This window comes from Strix aluco, chromosome 2 (assembly GCF_031877795.1).
Source record: "Strix aluco isolate bStrAlu1 chromosome 2, bStrAlu1.hap1, whole genome shotgun sequence".
NCBI classification, from domain to species: Eukaryota; Metazoa; Chordata; class Aves; order Strigiformes; family Strigidae; genus Strix; species Strix aluco.
In genome coordinates, this window is record NC_133932.1 from 36,800,636 (window position 1) to 36,822,721 (window position 22,086).

General features: G+C 37.9%; 1 protein-coding gene across 6 annotated transcripts in view; it reads right to left on the bottom strand.

The window, feature by feature from the left end:
- KCNJ6 (potassium inwardly rectifying channel subfamily J member 6) overlaps positions 1–22,086 on the bottom strand; it is a 173,139-nt gene that overhangs the window by 115,833 nt on the left and 35,220 nt on the right. For 4 of the 6 annotated variants that reach the window (XR_012621902.1, XR_012621901.1, XM_074814364.1 and 1 more), the window contains one exon: positions 6,834–6,882. The exons of the other annotated variants lie outside the window; for them this stretch is intronic. Coding sequence is in view for 2 of the 4 variants with exons in the window: in XM_074814364.1 (XP_074670465.1) it covers positions 6,834–6,858 (25 nt within the window). In the remaining 2 variants the exon portion in view is untranslated. The remainder of the gene's footprint in view (positions 1–6,833; positions 6,883–22,086) is intronic. 6 annotated transcript variants of the gene reach the window in all.

Genomic DNA, 22,086 nt, shown 5'->3' on the forward strand with positions numbered 1-22,086 from the left:
ACAGTCAAGGGTGCAATGCCAACTGGCCCAGATGCGAACATACCCATATTATTCATGGTATGATGAGAAAATGTCTCAAAAAAGGCTTTAGCCACCTAACTGACATTTTTGGCAACTCAATCCCATACTGAGGTCCTTAAAAACTGGTACTTAAAATCTGAAGTAACTTCTGCTTTCAATATTACATTTCTGCACATGCTTAAACGAATTCCGGTCATGCTCAGAAACACTGGGCATGTGTTTCCCCTATAAAGACTGTCTTAAATATATCTCACACCAAATCTCATATGGATTCACAATTTTGCCCAACTCCTGATCAGTACAATATTGCAATGTGACTGTGGATTGGGTTCTGTAGAAAGCAGCGCTGTGGGAAGCTGTGAAGGTGTTTTATCTAATAGCTTTGTGTCCAGACCACTTAGATTTAGTGTAGAAGATGAGTGTTTGCTCTGGGAAGCATGTGACTGAAAAACCCAGCTTTGCTGTGCTGTGGACTGTAGCCATGCAAAGGAGAGGAACTGAAAATTCTTAAGTAGTGTCAGACTGACTGTAGTCTCTGTTTTAGAAATGGGTGATCCTGAGCTAATAAAAGTAAGGGAAGTACTGAAACATACACCTACCATGGAAAATGACAGCCTCAGTAGAATAAATGTTAAAGGTGTAAGTAACAGGAAATACTGTGTTTCTATAAGAAGTGGTATAATGCAGCTTATCTGTAATCACTGTTCCTAACTGGAAAACCAGAAATTTTTACTTCATTCATAATTCAGGTCTCGGTTATCTCATCCCCTATATTTTGAGTTTAATTTTCACAAAGATTTTAGCTTAGCAAAGTAATATTAGCAGTGCTATCAAAATTTAATATGTTTTTGAAAAATCTAAGCTTCTAGAATCATATGACTGTATGAGTGTCTTAGTTTTCATTTGGGAAAAAAAATCAGTCCTTCACATTTGCAGAGAGAAATTAAAGACAAAACCCTTAAAAGCTCAGAGAATGCAAAGCAAGTAATCTTCACATTGTTGTATACTGAGGACTAGAAGTACTGTCAATCAGCTTCCTGATTAAGACAAGTTTCTCTTGCTTCTTATTGCATACATAAGTTCACAGTTCTTCTAAGCCCCTACTAGTGCATCACTGAAACAATAGAACTTTTTGCTTTCTTGCATAATGAACTCCTGTTTTAGAATCTCATTCTCCTCTCAGAACTTGACCTTTAGCATGAAGAATAGACTGTACTTTCATTTAATAATAACATTGTTCTTTCTGTTCTTTTCATTATATGCATCAGCTATTTTCTGATGAAATAATAACAACAATATTATTAATAACAATAATAATAATAAAATATACATTCTGGTTACTTGTAATTTAAATTTTACCAAAGATTAAAGGAGTTAATTTTGAAATAAATGTTATTAATTCATAATAAATGTTATTATGAATCAATATTAATTAGATGTTCCACTTAATAAAACATTTATCTCTATGGCTTAATATTTGCTACAAAACTATTCCTCCAGAAATAACTATCACAACAGAACTTTTTTCTTACTGAAAAGTAAGAGATGATGAAAATACATATTGTGGGAAAACCAGCCTTCCTATTCTATTCTCGGCACGCCCTCATAAAAGGGCTAACCATAAAAGGATAACTAGATATCTTTAAAATAAATGACTCTAACTTCCTCAAGCATGGGCAAATTACTTTCTTGAATGAGTTTTCTGAATGCTTTGGAGTTTTTGCACTTGAATTTTGCATTGTAGGAATCCGCTCTTTCTAATAAATTGATGGTACTTGATATCAGTGGAAAATGTTGAACAGCATATTTGTACTTAGAAATGCTTTCTGAGACTGAAGAATCAGTATTCTAGACCGGTGAGATGGAGACTCAGGGTTTAGGATCAGTTCTTCAAAGTCCTGATTCTGTGTATGCACAACTGGTGTTATGTTCACACAAGATAGCATTTATGCAAGCACCGCCAACTCGGGATGTGATAATAAGAAGGTTAGGTTTCTAAACAAAAGACAAAGATAAATTGTGTAGTACTGGGGAAAAAAAAGTTGAAGTAGAAAGGTCACAATGTCCTTGAGCAAGGGAGAGTATATTGGATATATATTTACTGTAAAGTACCATACGTTTTTCTTACATGTCATAAAACAATAATTCAGAATAATTAGAGCTGCTCAAAAAATTCCAGATTACCCTGGCACATGTAAATCTGAAAATGATGTGACTTTTAAGTAACTCAGAGCAGAAACATTTTTCTCTTTATAAGCCCTATCTAAAAGTACGAGAGAGTAATAGGGACACTTCAGGTTGAGATACTGGAGACAAGAAAAAGAAAGCTTTTGGGAAAAGCACTCCATCACAAACCAGACCTCTCCTAGGGTTTGTCTGCTTCTGAAATTCTTTCAGGTTAGCTTGATTTTTTTTTTTACCCCCCCTGAGTAAAATTCCTGCCATCCATAATTCAGAAGATTTTATCTGGAGTCATCTAAGGTCTCAGTATTCATTATTTCACTGTCTTTGGAAGTAAATTTACAGACATTTGGAGTACACATTTTTTTAACAAATGAGGAACATCCTTATTTTAAACCGACTCTTCTGCCTCTGGCTGTCCTCATGCAGGTGTATCATGTGGTTTAACTGGGTAGCAGAACAAACATGACTGTTTACTGATGTGCCCCTACTGCCAGAGAACATCTTAATTGGATGTCACTTCTCTGCTAAATGTTTTAGGCAGCCAACCATGCCCATTTTCCATTCTAGCCTGTAGCAAGTTCACACTGCTCATGTCACACATTGATTATGCTGCAGCCATCATATGGCATGCTAGATCCATGCTTCTGCATATTTTAGAGCTGAGACTTTGGACTTCCTCATTACCTTAGGGAAAAGAGTTTGTACAAACTTGTCTGTACACCAGTGACCTGGAGACTTTAGAGCTCAGTCTGGATGAAAGAGAAAGGACACATTCATATTCTCATTTGGTCTTCAGCAAAGAGTACATCTTTGGAGGAGCTTTTAGAAATATCAAGCCCCTGAGGAGAGATTTGCAGGTGCTATTCAAGCTGGTGAGCCATCATGTTGCAAAAGAAGCAACCAGCTAACCCCTGACATAACGTAGACACCCCACAGATACCAATTAGGGGTTGTGATGTAGACAGCTTGCTTTCACCCAAGGCAACTCAGGAACATGCTGCACACCTTGACTAGCTGGATAGCAGGAGGAAAAACTAATGGAACTAGAGAGGAAATTCCTTTCAATAGCATAACACTGGACTCTATAAGGACTTTTCTAAGGTGCTATCAAGGCATCACCATATTTGGCTACTCGCTTAATGTCTTCTAATAATACTCATTCCCCAAAGTAAATGACGATAATTTCTGAGGACTGAATAGTTCTGTTTCTTTGAATATTTAATTTTTAATATTGGCCAAACACATCAGGCTGAACATCCAATACCTTCCTGTACTGCTTAATATTTGCTCTCCTATCTTGCTTGCTGTGCTTTAGACATTTTTAGGCAAGATGATGGCATAATTTGGGTTAAAAATAACCACCAGTGCATGGGAAGCATGAGAACAACAGGGAGAGAAGAAAACAAAACAATTTGGTTCCTGATTTCATTTATATGCTCAGCCTTTAATTATTCTGAGATTATATGAGGTAAATGGCCCAATTCAGGCTATAAAGAAATTTCAAAATGCATATGGATTTTAAGGCATTATAAAGGAACTCTTGGACAGCTCCCTGGGTCTCAATTATGGTGGCTTTCTATTAATTCTGTGCAAGTGTCATAAAATAATAACTTGGGGCAAAGAGTGGTATTATTTGGTATGCATTTCTGCTTCGGTATCAGCTCTAAGGGTCTATCCCCAAAAATTTAGCACAACATGTCTTTCTAGTTTGCACTTAAACTGTTGTATTAAAATGATTTTCCCTGTCACTTTTTTTTTGTTGTTTTTTTTAACTTTCAAGGCAGACAGATCTCTCAACACACACAAGTACAGGACTCTGTCGTGATACCTCACATCTTTCCATCATCATAAGGGCTCTATAGAAATAGGACAGAAATTATTAAAACATTTTTTTCCTTACCAATCATCCCTACAATGTGACAGATCCTCTGAGAATGGAAATACAAAATGTGACAAAAATACAGACTGTTATCCCTGCTGTTGAAGATAACAGAATTGGAACAACTACTGCATCAGTGTTCTCTCAGTCTTCCTCTTAGTGTGCAATATGATGTGAATCTCAGGTACGGGGATTTTCGTACTGCAGAAACATCCAGAGAATCTTTATGGAGAAGAAGGGGCAGAAAGCAGTACTTGGTAACTTCATCAGAGCATTCTGATAGAGAGAAAAAGAGAGCAGTGAGGGGAAGGTGATTGATTGTTTTTGGAACTGTGCAAAGATGTGAACAGAGGAAAGAGACAAGAAGCACAGCTCTTTGGTGAAACTAAAAGGCAAATAATAATCTTGTTATATTGGTACCATGATCAAGCCATTTCCTGAGGACTCTGAAACCCTCTAAGGCCTCAAAGGTTTTTTTTATTTTCTCAGTTCCAAGAAAAAGGCCCTGCAGCCCAAACCAGAGGACTGCCCTATGCCAGCTTGTTGCTTCCCCATTCCATTTATTTCCTTTTAATCTTCACTAGCTTTAAAATGAGCACTGTGGTATGTTCACTAAGAATTTTCCTTCCAGCTTGCAATGCAGTTTATGATTTATTGAAAATATTTTAAAATGTCATGAAATCATCTAAAAATTTCATAAAAGGCTTGCATGAAGTATGAACAAATGCTCATACAAAGCAGCCATAAATCCTTTTAAGATGCATGCTATCTTAAAGAAGCCAAATAAAAGTAATTCACAAGACAAACACGAATCTTAAAGGAACTGCACAGTGCATTTTTGAGCCTGCGTTCCTGATCAATTATGAAGTTTTACAGAGGCCGCTCCTCTGACTCTTCAGATCATTCAGAGAGTCTGCTTGCTTTCCCCTAATACTTTTTGGTAAGATTCCTTCACCTTGTTTCAGAAAGGTTGTGCAAAGCCCAGGAAGTACCTAACGCATAGGGCAGATGCTACTTATCTGCTTCCACCTTTGATAACATGTTCCTCCATTGTTCCATCCATCTCCCACCCATCCATCAAGACATAATTATACAGCTATCCAGCACTCAGTAACAGCAGAGAAGTGATGGGTTAGCAGGATGTTTCTAAGAATGACATTGTAAGTCCACGGAGATAAATGGAACAAAAGGACCATTCCTTCTAGCAGAGAGTTTCTGTAGGGTCTGGTATCATTGCCCTTTCAGGCCTTGCTAAACTGTAATTTTGGCCTCTCCACTGTTACCACCTAGGCTTTGCTGCACCACGAAGAAACACTTCATTCTACTTATGAATACTGGGGAAAGTATAGGAATGTGGATCCTGTTGGTAGCTCAAAAACATGAAAATCTCATCTATGAATCTCCCTTAGAAACTTGAATTTTGACAGGTCTTATGAGTTGCAAACAGCGGGGGAGAAGAAAAAATGGACAGAACAGCATTCAGATAACAACCCACACCTCCATGGCAAGAACTCCATCAAGTGCTTTGATGAGAGTTTAACTACCCATCAGTAGGTTGCCATATCTCTTATGCCATTCCCTGTAGTCTGCTACCGATTAGCAATGCTCTTCCCATGGGGAGAGGAGCTCTCAGGTTGACTGCTGCATCCTGTATCTGTGTGCAAAGATTTAGGAATAGGGCCTTTTCTATATGTGTGTTCTGCTGCCTCTATTGTGTCTCCCAGGTCTGCAGCACCTTTTTGTGGGATAGGTTGTTTCTGATACTGAAATGATTTTTTATAGCTAGTAGTGGTGACTCTGCCCTGCAATGGCATATGTAAGAAGATACAGAGTATGATCTCAAAAAGAAGTGAAGTGAACAGGGAGAACAAAAAGGCAGGGAAGTGCTGCCCTAGGAACAGTTCTGTACACAAACAGAAAAAAATAACTGGAAACAACTTTCTAATGCAAATGAGTCTTATGCATGTCTGTCTTTCTGTCTTTCTACAGTCTCTGGTTAAGCAGAGCAAAAGATTTCTCCCTATTAAATAAATTTTAAAGTAAATTTATTTAAGCTTGCATAGGCTGTTGATCTAGATAAGTTTTGGGATAGTGGTTTGCCAGGATTTCATCCCAACTTGTCTCCAAATTTTGTTCAGAAATAGATTATCCAGTCTGAGTCTCTCGGCTACAAGTGTTTATAGGCACCACTCCATTATCTAGTTCGCATATTGTGGCAGAAGTCCAAGCTACCTCTTGCTGGTTACATATTTAAGACAATGTACACCTCTTAGAAACCAGTGAAATCAATGGAAAGCTTTCCACATATATCTCTGGGCATAATTCCTCTTGGATGAATCTGGCACAGGCAACAGTCCTGAATAATTGCACTGGATTTAGTGCAACCTTTCATAAGCTTGTGAAGGAATCTATGCACTAACCTGAATCAAGTAAATTAGGCACTCATTAAATCCACAAGTCGTTACATTCTATTAAGTAAAACTCAGGCTCATGAAGACAAACATGTAGTAGCTGCTTTGCTGGATTTAGGTCCAAATACAGGTGATTTAAACTGCATGAAGAAAATAGTAGTGCTTGTTTTGGGGATTCCTTATTTTTTAGGAGTGGAATGATTTATGGTGAAGTTAGGAGGGAGACAGGGCTGAATGAGATCCTTGAATGCAAGCACTATTTTCTGGTTTTGTGGCATTATGTAAGGGAGGGGGACAGATGGAAAAAGAAAGTGGTTGAGCTTCCTATTTGTACTCACTCATTGACTCTGTCAATTTGGCCATCTCTGTTTCTCTTTTGGGCTTCTCCTGGGGGAACAGACAAAATAAAAAACAAACATATATATATAATATATATATAAATATAAATACACTTGAGTGCAAGTGACAATGTGTGGGAAGGACATTAATCCTTTATATATTTCTATTTTATTTAGGGATTTAACTTTATTCCTAAATAGCCTGCACCTCTGGAGGCTTTTTTCTTGTAGTTTGTGGATTATGTCAACTATGAAGTGTGAAACTTATGTTTATTTTTGTGTGTGTGTGTGTATTGAGTTGAGGTAATTGAAGTTATTCAATCAAAGTGATAATGGAGGAGGAAATCTTCCTCTAATTTGTGCTCTGCACTAAAATTTGCAAGTGTGTTAGGACTTCCTGACAAAAGATATGAAAATGACCATGCCATAAAACAGATATACTGAAGAAAGCACTTATTTAGAAATAAATAAATTTCATATGGAAGCTGGAGTGAGTGGTATGGTACTGGGTCTGACACTGAAGTAAACTTACTGAAATACTGCTTCATTTCTTTCTTTGATACATGAGGGACTCCCAGTCAAACCTGTTTGTCTTTGTCACTTGTTTTTGGTATAATTTTTTTAATCTAATTTTGTTTTCCCATTTCAGACACTTGTTGTAGCTGTTGTAACTAAGCCTGTTTTGACAGAAGAGCCCTTGTCAATCAAGAGCCCTTGGATTTGGTGGAATTCCCTCTAACAGGGACCGATGCCCCAAAGCACGCCTCAGCCAGAGCAATAGAGGCTGGGTCCAGTCTCCTGATTTCAGAGCCAGAGTTTGGGCTGAATTAAAACATTCAGCCCTTCAAAGCCCTTTAAACTCTAATTAGCTGGTTTTGAGAAGATGCAGTGGGGCTGCTCTCACCCTTATGATCTCTGAAACTATACAAGCATCTTCAGTGACTGAGTCCCAGCCCTGTGGGTAAGCAGAGCTTGCAGTTACCCATCCCCTTCCCCACAACCATCTTCAAAATGCAGACAGCCCGGATGTTCACTAGTTTTAACCACAGCGGACAAGTCCAGTTGGAAAAGCCAAAGGGAAGAGGGCCAGGTGTCAACACTTAATAATGAGTGTAGGAGCCTGCCTGTCTGTCTAGGCTGTGAGAGAGGGTCTTGTGGGCCATGGGTGTGCAGATGTCAGCTCTTGATCCAAGCAGCTTTTTTTTCCCCAAAAACCTTAGCAGAGGAGAGAATTTCCTTCAAAATATGACTTCAATGGGCAGCAACCCTAAACAGATGCCCCCTCCCCCCTATCTCAGCTCTGGGGCAAGGTGGGGGTTTCTGGGCAAGGTGGCCTGCAGTAGCTGCTGAAATGGCTGGGGACAGGATTCAGCATGGCAGCATCTCTCTTTGGCTGGGTCTATACCAACAAACAGCATTGTGGCAAGCCATGGGTTGAGAATGGTGTGAGAATGGTCCCTGCTAGGTGTTATTTGACAAGATATATGTAGTCTTTCAATGCTATTTGGCTATGATATGATCAGACCCTGTTGCAGAGGTGCCAGGCTGCCACAAGAGATACTCCTCCTGTTTTATTTAAAAGAGTAGGATCATCTCATGACTTGAGAAGAAGTGAGGTCTGTCCATCTCTGTCTTATCCCAGTACTGGCTTCTATCTGGTGCAAAAAAATTTAAAAGAAGTACTTTCTACACCAAATATGCTGCTACATGCACTTCAGAAAGTTAGACTTCTGCTAACAAAAAGCTCAAATTTCAGAGTAATAGGAAACATTGGAACGCACGTAACGAGCAGATAGTGCTTCACAACCTTACGCATATCCCTTAGAGCATTTCATATGAAGAGAAGGGTTTAAGGTTATGTCCTGAATCTGTGGTGAGGTTAATGCCCTAAGCCATGCTGATAATGTAGCATTCAGCATCAGATTCATGCATTACTATGAAAGAAAAAAAGGAGGAAGAAAGAAATAGCACAAGAGTGCCAGTTTAAAAAAAAAAAACAAACTCCTGTACAGCAATTTCTTGCATAGTGTTAATCATCAAAAGAAACCACAGCACCGTGAAAATCGTCAGTAATTTGTGTTGCTTTATGTGACCTTAAAACACCTCCTTCCACTAGGGGACTTATAGTTTATCAGGAACGAACAGTTGGAAAAGATCAATGTTGAGCCCTGAAGATGGAAGGCTGGATTTGTTAGACTAATAACAAACTGTGATTTTAAATATTAATACTTTGCTCTTGCATATTATTAAATACTTTTTACTAATGATGACGTCTATCATAAGGACATAGGAGACTAGAATATCATTTCCTTTTAAAGTGAAAGTATTAAGCATAATACGTAAGGAGAAGGTTATAAGTTTTTGAGCCTCTGAGTTCTGCTAATGATCAAATACTTGTTTTAAAGAAGCTGGTAAAGGCAAGCACTAACAGAATGTACTGTTTCCTCTAGTAATGGCCTGAGACCACTGACAGGTAAGCACAGAAACATTTACATGTAAAGGGACTGCATATCTTCACTGCAGCAGTTAGAGTACAGCAGATTAAAGAAAAAAGCAAAGGTTCTCAGGCTTATGCTACTGTCACCTGTGTGAATTTCCCTACTAGAGAGAAAACATGAAATGGCAGACAAGATCCAACTAATTACTGCATTTGAAAATATTGAAAGGGTTTTGTTTACTTTTCATAAGAGAAATGACCAGGACTACTGAAGTTCTGATCTTCCTTCTTTAGAAGGTAAAGGTACTCTTGGATGAATGTTGTTTCTCAATAGGACAGGTTAAAAAAATGACATCCTATTTTCCAGGTATTTATTCAAAAAAATAATTTCTTTTACTGTTATCACTGAAGTTTAGAATCTGTATGAAATTATTCTCTCAAGTTTTGCATTTTTCGCTTTCTCTAATGATCACTAGTGTGTGCACACATACACACTACGAAGTTCTTCTGGAAGCTAAGCAAATTTTTCTACTTGCCTGTTTTATCAAAATGGCATATTTTAAGAAAATTTGAACACTGTTAAGAAATATGGTTTCTGATGGCAGATAAAGAAGGAATTCCATCTTCTCTGACAGAATGAGTTCTAACAGATTAATTTGGGGGAAAAAAACCCCATGAAAACATACTTTTGGTCCTGACTTCAGCAGATGTGATTTTGAATACAGACTGACAGCAGAGTAAGACTTGCCTTCTTTTCTTTTTAAAACAAACAAACAAACAAACAAACAATCCAGTGTTTCTTTTTAGGACAGAACTTGTCTTTAAGGGCAGACTGTGGTAGTATTCCCTCTTGAGACTACTGGGTAAACAAGAATTGCCACAGAAAGCACATCAAGAAAAGCAGGCCTTATTTTTCATCTAACACAGTGAGGCTTGTATTGTTTTTTGTAGCTATGTCAGCATGGAGTTATTTCTGCAGGGCTTTGAATCCATGGGCTATTGCTGACAGTGTACCTGTTCTGGGGCCGAGAGCCCAAATCTTTCACAACCTCAGGGGAGCAGCAGAGACAGACTGTGCTCTGTTAAGAGACTGGATTGTGTGCAGACGTGTGCTACCCTTGCATACCTGTGTGAGAGAGCTACCATCTTCCTTGGTGCATAAAAAGCAAGAAATCCTGCTCTTCATACTTTCAGTGATACGCATGTGAAGTGCAAGTGGTAGATGATATTGTTGTGATGCAAGAAGGGACATGTGAAATGTAAATTTGTATGTGAAGCATGCTAACTTCAACTAGTAAAAATTACTATTTAAAATGTTTCTTTTTAGTTTTTGGACTGTTGGTGAGGCCTTTCATTCAGCTGAGGGTGTAAAAAAGAAACTGCAAACTCTCCTTTTCTAGTGGAGCCATTTCTCCTGCCCTCCTTTTTTTTTTTTTTTTTTTTTTTTCCCAGCTGTGTCTGGCCTTACTTTATTTTGAAGAGTTTGTTTGACACTGCTGTGAAATGTAAACATTATTTTCAACTCATGGTGCCTCTTCTCACTGAACAGCCAGATAGATTTAAAGATATTTCCTTTCTATAAGCTTCCTTAAGGCAAATGAACAGTTGCACAGTCCTACAACATCTCAAGACTGTGGTGTCCTGTCTTGTACTGAATTTAATCTCAAATTATTATCACGCTGTTACAACATTCATGGGTTTAATGTGATGCTCTAAGTGTCAACACATACAGCGTGGCCTTCACATCGCTCTTTCACTTCTCAGCCAAAGAAAATCAGGCACCTCTGTATAAACCTCTCCTTGTCTGACTTCCCATGCTGCACAGTCTGCCACAGATTCTGTCAGAGTGCGCACAAGAAGATGTCAATAGTGCCAACAAGGCAGCGCAGACTTAACATTTTCAGTGTCGTGCATAAGCAAAGAGTGAGGATTGCATCAAATTCCAGATGGGAATCAAAATATAGAGTACCTTGGTCACTTGTCTTGTAAGGAAGAATTTTTGGGCAAGAGAGTGCATGGTCCTCCTGTAATTTTTCTGATAGAAGGACATGGGTGCATCCTGTAAATTCCTCTTCAGTGGCTGTTAGCTTCAGCTGACACAAATTGATGAGATCATTATATTTGTTTGTTTACTGCACGGCTGAAACTTTTTTTGTACTTTTGCCAGTTCACAAGTGCAGAGTGCACCTGTATGCTAGAAATCTATTGAAGTAATCTAGAACTTTGGCTAAAATTTCTAATAGTATTTCGTCAGTCCTGTTCTGGCTGAGCTATGGATCAGAACTCAAATACATTAGATCCATTACACATACTTTTTGTGAAGCTTTGTTATTACTTTTGAAAGTATTTCAGTGGCAAATCCCTAGTAATTTCATTGATATATCCTTTAAGGCAAGAGCTATTCAATCACTAAACGCACATTCAATGAGCAAGAAGCAAAGAAGAACCTTTTCTGAAATTTTAGCTTAGAGTAATCTATCTTGGGATATCTTAAATTACTTTTCAAACTACATGGAAATGGTGTTATGTTTGAAACACTATTAAATGAGAATAATAGAATTTCATTTTATATAGTGTCTTTCATACTCGTGACATCCTCAAATGCTTTACAGTAATGAATTAGATACCGGTTGTTAGGCAATGGTGTGTAGGCAAATGCAGGACTCATTATGTGTTATTCATTTTAGCAATAGCCTACACTCAGCTCTCAAAAGCATAGCTTATTTTAGGTGGAGAGGGATTGTTGGAAGGAGTTGGAGCTCTTTCTTTTGAAAAACACCACAGGAACTTTCATTTCTATCTGGACACATATCTAACAAAGGGAAAAAAATAGCTTAATAGCCTATCTTTAGGACCTCTAACAATGAGATGTGCTGTGTTATGGCATTATTTTACTATTTCTAAAATTCAAGCTGCCTAGATTTATGGGAGTTGCTTTTCATGCTTCCCTGTCCCAAAGCTAAAAAATAGTGTATATATGCTGTTTATTTTTATTATTCTGTCTTGCCTATCCCAAGAAAGGTGGTTGATCCCAACCACCTGTTTTGTCTTTTCTTCTAGAATTAACTCTTAGGGTTGGGACTGTAATGATTATATTTGTGCAGGACCCAGCACAGTGTGATCTCAAGCAAATTGGCTTCATCCTCAGCTTTAAAGGTGAGAATACTAACTAGTAATCTGCATTTCCTTGCAGTGATCCCAGCATTTGAATGGCTAAGAATACATTTCAGAGGACTATACTGTGCTTGGCACAAGAGATGATTTCAGTTTGCATCAGCTGGAATGATCTTAAAATACAGTATTTGAATAGATGAAGTAAGGAGAGTTCACCGAGGGTGTACCTTAGCTGGGTTCACTAGAGTTATTGATCAGTAGGGATGAGTATGGCTCATTAATGTGTTCAGATGTCATAAAGCACTCTCAGTAGCTCTGATATAAGATGCCTTACATGGAGGAAATTTGCATTAACAGCAGGAGGAACTGAATTTATTTCTCTGGGTTCTAGAATATAGTTTTTACATTTCTCATAGTTTTTAGTTAACTTACTCATCATTCACACTTGGTCTGTGAAATATGTATGGAAAAATCTCTGTTTTTTTCCAGGCAGAAAATCAAGTAGCAATTCTAGAGAAGCTTGTCAACTCCCCTCAGACTCAAGATACAAAGCTCACAAAGTCATGTATTAAATCCATTGCAAATACATTGTCATTCTCTAACTATGAGGAACAAATATTCACATATTAAACTGTGGGGATGGCATGTGGTGGTCCTGAGGGTAGGAAACCTTTCTGGGAACAGAAGCAGCATAAATAAATGTTACTGACTGCTATTGAGTATGTATGAACATTTTTTAATGTACTTGCATCTACCAGAACACAAATAAATAAAAAATTGTTTGAACAAGATACAGAGAAAAAAAATATCTGAGAGTTTGCAGGGGAGAGAATACTCAAATATGTGGAAAAAAAAAAAAAAAGAGGAAGAGAAAGACTTTATGTTTTTGGCATTTTAAGTAAGACCTAGGCTGTTGTAAGTCTCAGGTTTTCAGTTTTTCTTAAATAAAGAACTTCACATTATTAAACTATTAAAATTGATTGCAGAGAACATGAATCTAAAAAAATATTAAAAAATCCTACCTTTGGCAGCAAACCTCAGAACTACAGGCATTTAAGTATCCTTAATTTATTGTGGTAACGGTGCCAGAAGTTGCAGAGCAATTTTATGAACAGTTCTCTTTTACATTTTTATGCTGTTAAATACTTGTTGCTTCTGCTGTCAACTGTAGAAGAGTCACTTAAGCGTTAATATGAAATGGCCATTAAGGAACTAATGGGAACATTACACAGTGATAGGTTAATAAAGAAATATTTTGGGTATCTGAAAGACCAAATGTGGGAGTTAAGTAACATTGTGGTATTATTACATGATTAAAGGCAAGCATACTTTCTTAGTTTCTTTGCTCTAGAGGGTGAATTACATCAACTTAATTTTCATTTCCCATTACAAAGGCCCTTATCATGATTTGAACTCGGCTGGCAGCTGAACACCACCCTACAGAATGTCTGAAGATTTATTTGATTCCCTCAGATCCCAGTAAAAATACATCTCTTCTAAGACAATGAGTTGGGTTGACTAAACATGAGGAGACCTTCCACTTCTGTACTTTAACAGCCAACAAACTATATGTACTGCTTGCTTTTGAGGAGCTCATCTTGGGTGTTCTAACAAATTATGGATGAATGTAATTGCAACGGAGTGTTTAAGTCTTACATATAACATTTCTAGCCTACATTGTGAAACTAAGGAAGTGTAAGTATAAGCTGAAAATTGAGAAGAATATCCTGGCAACAAAGTGATGTAGTGATGCTGTACTAAAAAGGTTGGAAAGCTTTTTACTTAAGGCTGCTAAAACTACATTGGACAAACCAGCATAAATTACATCTCAGCAAATGGTCTTCAAGACAGAGTGGATAATCTTACATATGCTTTGTCATCTAAATCTCCAGACCGCAGGTACAGTGGCTGTGTACAATTAATGCATGGTAAAAAGCTGTATAATCAGTGGAGATGTTCTGACTAATTCAAAGACCTTTGGATCAAACTATTAAGAAACTGCTATTTTCCTTTTTAGGGCATAATTCATGAATATATTCTGAATTGTAACAGCAGAAATGTAAGTTAACTTGAGACAACTGCATCTGCCTTATTTTAAAAAGTTGGTAGAAACACAAAAGAGGAGATTGACTATAGAAAAGAGACTTAAAAATGCTTATCCGATCTTTTCAGCCGTTAATAATGTGTATGTTTATTAACTCATTGCTTCTGTGCCCCCCAAAGGGAAAATCTCAGCTGGTTGTTTGTATTCTTATAGCATTAAATTCCATATTTCAATAAGAAACATTTAAAGAATATTTATAGACTGAAGATTTCACATAAAAAATTATAAGTAGAAGCATACCTGAACTAATCTAGAAACCATTATTTAAACTATTTAAGAGAATAATGATCTAATAAAATATGCTTTGTTTATCACTTGCCTTGATACATTGTAAAAATAACTCATAACTGAATAAAACAGATCAACCATTTCAAAACTGAACCTATTTCCTCAGGTACCTTGTGAGACTTAAATGATGAACATACAACTAGGGGAACTGACATTTTTCTTTGTTTTGTGCTATGATCGTGTTCATTCAATGAAAGTTCTTAAACAAGAACTGTCTTCAGTGTCAGATTTGGCTCCAACTGAATAATAACAAAGTATCTCACACAGTTTCCAATTTTAGCAGCCTTTTGTTGTTAAATCTATTTTAAAAAATCTTCAAAAGCAGTTACGTTGAAAAAGAACAAGTAAAGTGTCAGATGATGCAAAAATGCTAATAATGAAAATTCCTCCCTGTTCAACTGAAAAATACCTGAAAATACCACACATTTACTACTCCTTGAGAGAAAATTGAACTTTTGGATGCTTATGCTGATATTCAGTCTGGCTTACACAGATCTTTTTCAGTGAAACTGCAAAAGCATTAAGAAAAAGAAATACTGAGGTAAACCAGCCTTTCTGCATTTAAGAACTGACACTTTGTTCTCAAATTGGTGTCTTCCACACAGAAAAAATCAGAAAATGAGAGTGTAGCACTTTCCATATGATTACTTTGTTATCCATGACCTTCCCACCTTAGGGTGAAACTCCATCTTTCCCCAAGTGCACAAAGTCGCAACCCTGGCCTTCAATCTGCCAGCTTTTCAGAGCTAATGAAGATAATGATAGGAGCTGCAGCAGACACAGTCAAAATGGGGACCTTCAAACATATGGCCTGGGGTTCACATCACCTAAGTTCAGCCCACTAAAAATTTTGATATACAGTCTACGTAAGCTATTTAGACTCCCTGTAGCATCAACAGAGAGAACCTTCACCTCTGAAGGCAAGTTATCCAGGTGTCTCAGATGAATCCCTGGTGGAAGGGCTCAACTCATTAGAAATACAGTTGACATGACTATATCAGACTAAATACTTACTTGTTATATGGCTAAAGACAGGGGGTATGAAGCCCCCTCTCTCTGAAATTGCTGTGGTATTGACTATCATCTTTCTGCTGTGCTAAAGGTTTGCTCCTACCCTTCACCTCCCATTTTCCTCACCCCCACGTACTGTTTCTTGTTCTTGTTCTGTCTTGTCTTACCCAGCCCATCACCTTTCCTAAAATGCTCTCTCCCTTCCCTTTTCTCTCCATCTAACTTTATAACTAACCTTCCTTCTCCCTCTCTTCACACTCTCCCACACTTCCAAAAAGAACGGTTGTGAAACTAGCACACTGTTTATTGCTATCACACGGTGCATGCCTCCCTCTCTACCCCTCAAACCCACACGTACTATCTATCTTATCTAAATAGACTGTACATCTTTGAGGCAGGAACTCTCTACTGCTTGAACTGCACAGGCTCAATCATAGCATCACCCCAAGTCTTCAGATGCCGTGGTGATATTCTTATTTTAATGATGCGTACAATGTATTATATAATACGTGATCAAAAATGACAGAGAGATGTAAAATGTTCATTAATAAAAATGCAAAACAGGGTGAAAAATTACTGCACTGTTGCTTCTGCCATTCTTCTGGTACTTAGACCAAGCTGACAAAGGGTTCTGACTGCTCTAGGAGACTCATGTTCATTGTTGGCTGAGGCTAGAGACAGCATTCATGTTTATTGCTTCAAACTAAAACCAAAGGTGGTTTTCTGTAAGGGAATGCCATCTCGGCACAGTGCAATGCTGCCTAGAGATCCCCAAGCAGCCTCTAAAAGAACAATAACTGTCAACAAGTAAATTAGTCTGCAAGAACCTTGCACTAATGTAACTGTGCTGCTAGTACCTGAGTTAGCTTTTTACCTAGGCATGTTTTGTATTGTGTTATGTAGACATCTGTATTGCATCTTGGGGATTTGAATACATTTTAACTGGAATATCCGGACAAAGTCTGTGTGAACCAGACTAAAGATTTCCAAGTCAGACACAGCAAATCTATGTGTTCTTCAAATAGTACAGCTGATTGCACTTTATATACAGTGCCATATAATGGAGAGGTTTCAAAATGTACTAGCTTGAGTTCTCTCGAAGTTTAACCACCCCCAAAATAACATATATGATGTGAGTGCTAAAAGGTCAGCTCATGAAGCTAGACATTTCTGCTGCTTTTAATCTAATTAAGTGTTAATAGTAATAAAATATTAATAGCTATTGGCTTCTAAAGGGAAAAGCATGTGCTCTAATAGAGATGGGATTCCATTACGAAGGTATCAAACTGTAATGATATTACCACTAGCAGATATGTAATGATATTACCACTAGCAGATATATCTTCTAGGCTCCTCTGTTGTACCTTGATGTCTCTCAGAAGGCTGTCCATCTCTTTCCTACGTGACAGCTCTTTCCTGAGCCCTCTAAGCTCCTGTATCATACACCCTTCCCTCACTATTGTTCTAACAGAATCCCTGCTCTTTCGACATTACAAAGCTCTGTCTTTTCCTCCACCTTTTTTGATTGTTTTAGCCACTCTTCCCTCTTGTCTGACATGCCTCCATGCATAAATTAGAAGCAGCAGTATGGTAGAGAGCAACGTCTGGAGCTGCCCATGGGTCTATGTCCTGTATGAAGGCTGAAGGCTCCCAGCGTGGATGAACACCTTGTACAGTGGTACAGAGGGAGCAGAGAGCAGGAGTATGCTCAGGCCCAGCCTATGTATGAAAGAGTGAGATACCTTGCCCCAGAGCCGCACTAGCACAGCCAGCACTCATAGAAGGCAATGCCAGGCATCAAAGACTCACAAGAGCATGTGAATTTTCTTGCACAAAACTTCTTGGTTTCTGTCACCTTGAGTGCATTTACCTGTAAATGTAGGACAAGTACACGAGCCACAGTGCAGAGATCTCCTGTCTACTGCTGATGTGAGCTAATACAGCTGCACGCCTGTGGAGGGACTAGGCTGGGAAGCTGCATCACCATAATGCTCATCAGCTTGGCCCTGGGATGTACTGACATGACTGTAGTGTCTCCACTTTAAGAGGTAGGACAGTTTCTGGTAAGTTGGATATAGCTGCACCATGCTGCACCGGATGGTATAGAAGACAGAAGTCTCTAAGGTCGTTTAGCGAATTTTCTGGTTATATTACTCTGATTTGGGGTTTTCTTGGTCTTACTCTATATTTATTTGTGGTTAACTATGGTTACCTTTTTGAGAAAAAACCGTTACAGTTATCTTTTTAAACTCCATTTTCTCCTGTATTTTAAAATTATGAGGAAGTTCATTATTAGTCAGAATTAAAAATATATATCCTAAGACCTGTTTTGTGAAATTTTAATCAAGAATAAATGTAGTCAGAGTATTTAAATATTTTTTCTCCAATTTTTAAAACATTCTTATTTCCTATTTTAATGGTGTCTTTTCTCCTCCCCAAATTCTGGATTATGCTATGTGCAAACCTGGTAAATAAAAAGATAAGCACATGAGAGTTCCCATACTGTCCTATTAACATAAGTGTTCCACCACTGTGCAAAATAGATGAGATACATAAAAATCTTCTGAGTTTTGCAGCTTGACTTGATTTTGATGTCTGCTCTATAATTCTTAAATGCTTAACACTTCAGAAAACTCCAGGTAATTTAAAGCTAAATTAATCTTTACTCACAGAAAAATGGGGACAAGATTTAGGTAAGATGTTTTGTCATTTCTTTATATCCTTTAGTTAAAATTATTTTTTTGTTTGCTTTTAGAGAAAAAAAAAGCTCTGCTAGTCATTTGTACTACAACAGATCAATTCCAGGCTTTCCTAACCATTCAATGGAACAGCTCGTTCTGCTTTGCAAAGCCTTGATCTGCAGCTTTACGGACTATTTTTCATCTCCTCTTTTTCACTTTTCAGAGCAATTTCATCTGCAGAAGCCTGGAGAATGCTATCCAACATAGGCATCTATGCCCTGATGGTGAAATTAAGTGCAGGCAGACCTGTTATACATCTTCTTGAAGCTCTGCTGGATGTGGTCAGACCACAGGTAGGCTCAGTCTAGACAGAGATGTCTCAGTGCTGGGTAAGGGCTTAAGGCTCTGACTTCCTTCCAGGCTCTTCTGTGCTATTTGAAATGCCCAAATTAAAGTGACTACCTTGGTTTGCATTCTATCAGAGAGAAATCAATTTTTCTCTTCTGAGTATAAAGTAGTAACAAAATATCTTCATTTTTCTGTCCACCCTCTGAAATCAACCCTGATGATGCAATTCCTCAGATCAGAATGATTTTCACTTTGCTAAATTGATTGCTATGTAATTACTAATTTGATGCAAGCTGGTATGAATCACGGCTACAAAAGGTCTCATATCAAGCAAGTTAAAAGAACATGTTTACCATAGTGATTATAATAACAATTGGAAAACTTAAAACAGGCACTCCAAACACTTACATGAGCGGAAAATAACTTGCTTGGGCTTTATGAGATGGTGTGTAATTGTTTCTGCAACTGGTCAGATAAATCAGGTTTATGGAACATCACCACAACGACCTAGATCTTCCCAGGTTCCAGCTGTTGGTCTTTTTTGCAGATGGATGCATATTGGTGCCCAGAATGTCATTTCAGTGTTACAGCCTTGGGGACCAGCCTCTTGTGAAAGGCTTCATCCAATACATCTGAGGATCTGGTTAAATCACACCAGGCTTTTCCATATAATTTCATACGTGCTTACAATCTGTCCTTGTGAAAAATACAATTTACCTTCAACTTTTCTAGAAACTTTATAATTCTGTTTTAATATAGTATTTGAATTTGTGTTTCTGCTACTGAAGGAAGTTGCTTATGTGTGTAATTCCCAGGAACAAGATTTATTACTGCTTTTTTATCTTCATGTAAAATGAAAGAAGACAAAACATTTTTCCTCTCACACTTTTCTGTCTTCCTCATTTTTATGAAATCCATTCTTTCAGTTTGATGTTGCTTTTCATTGTCTCGACAGTCACTGCTACTTTGTGGCTTTCTCATAATTCTTACTTCTCAGTTTTGGCACTGAAATTATGATGAGTGTCCAAATTTTCCAAGCTACCAAAAGTTTTCTGATCCCATTAAAGTTGTGGGTGATGAATACCTTTGGAAATTAGGCCCTGAGTATTTTAATAGAGTCATTATCCCTGTATGTTGTCACAACAACTAGACCCTTTCAGTGATTCAGATCCAAATGGAAAATCACATTCCAAATTACAATAAATGTGGGTACATGCAATTATCATCACAGAAGGCACTTCAGTTTCCATGCTCGTTTAGTCATGTTTTTCTCAGCTGAGCCTGCCAACAAGGGTACTAATTAATGTTTTTTCTAATGTGGACACCTGCCCATTAGGATCTACCAATTCTTTGTATATAGAGAAAGCTGTCAGATGGTAATTACCATTTGTTTTCTGCTTTTCAGGTCTCTGAAGGGCAAGTTTTTCTCACATTATCAGACAGGCATGAGACCTCTAGCACCTTTGGATAATTTTTAATTTTCTGCTTAGGAGGGGTTCTTTTGGTGTTTTTGTTGTTGTTGTTTATGGGCTCTATTTATCCACAAGGTCACATCATTTCCAAAATCACTTATTTTGTGATTTTAGGGGAATTTTAGATTCAAGGAGAAAGAAATTATTACCATATTACTAAACTGGTCCAGAAAATTACTTTGGCATACCCAAACACATAATTAACAGTAGTCAAGAACTAATGGGTTTATCACATCACACCTCCACTTCCAGGAAATATACACAGAGTATTTAACCCCAGCACTTTATAATTATCTTATACTTCCTTATTTGAAAAGAGAAACACCTCACTGCAATTCTTTAGTGAATAAAATCTGTCTTACTAATTTGAGTCTCCCAGGCTGTACTTTTCAGCACAACTTTTATTATGATTTAAAATCCTCTCTTCATTCTGCCTAGCACAATACAGCACATTCTTTACCACGGAAGTTATGCACAATATCTCCATTAATGAAAGTCATGATAGCAATCTGAGCTAGATCAGAGAAATTGAAAAGAGCTGCAAACCATCTACCTATTCCCCACACCGTCTCCCCTCTGGCCTCTTTCTTGGTAGATGCATAGTCAAATAGGGCACTCTGTGTTTTGGTTGTATATTTTGTTGAAATGCAACCATGATTTAAACCTGATTTTCTTGGTGTTCTCTGAATCTGAAGGTCTCTGCTCTACAGAATATGTTTTATTTGAAATATACACATCTTCATTCGATACCCTTTTCCTTCTTGTTGTTACTGCTGCTGATTTTAGTGATTAGCCAAAATCTTGAACTTCTTCTTCAGGGCCTGTTCTACCAAGCATAGCCACACTGAGTGGTACTCCACTCTTCAAGGGACTAGCAGGACTGCTTTCTGTGGGAAGAAACATCAGAATTTGGCTTTCTGTATTTAGTCCTAAGGAGATCACCTGCCTTCAGCAGAACCAGCTCATGCTGCATGAGTAGGGGAGAGGGGGACAACAGGGAGATAATGCCAGATAGGGGAGAGGAAATACTGTGCAGGGGTAGAAATACTTGAAAGAGCTCAAAGGCATGGAAAGGCTGGAGAAACCCACGTGAATGATGCAAAGAGGGGAGGATTGAACAGTAGAATACAGGCCCAGTTTGGAGACAGGAGACCAGGTGGCTGTCTCAGCATGGCAGGATCTCCTAGAGGAGCCAGTCAGCCTGTCAGCCGAGGTTACTAACTTGGACATAGTGCTGTGCTAACATTGCTGTACTGTGTTTGGGTCACAACTATTTGTGTAAGATGTGCTATGTGAGGGCTACCAGCCTATACAGATCTATCTTAGGAGACAGGACACTCTTTGATGGGTTAGTGCATAATATTTGAGGAAAAGGTGAAAGAACTGAGCTTTTGGAGTTTGGCTTTAGACCTTGAAGGTCCAAGATGTTTCCACTTGTTTGACAGAAGAGTATGAAAACAGCGTAACAGGGAGCAGAGCTGAATAAAAGCACTCTAGAAATGACAATGTTTCATTTCAAATAGATTATGTGGACATGTGCATCATTCTTTTTTTTTTAATTTTCTTTTTTTTTCCCAGCCAAAACAATGGCAGTTAGATGGATGAATCACAGGTCTTTTCTGGCAGTGCTGAAAGAAAATTTAAACTGGTGACTTCTTCTTTGCACTTTAATGGAGATGCTACAGCAAAGATTGGTATTTGATGTGACTGAAAAAAATGCCTAATTTCTTCTGTTTGGAAACACTGAGGTTAATACCTTTTTATACGCCAACTTCCGTGTTGTTGGTTGTTTTTTTTT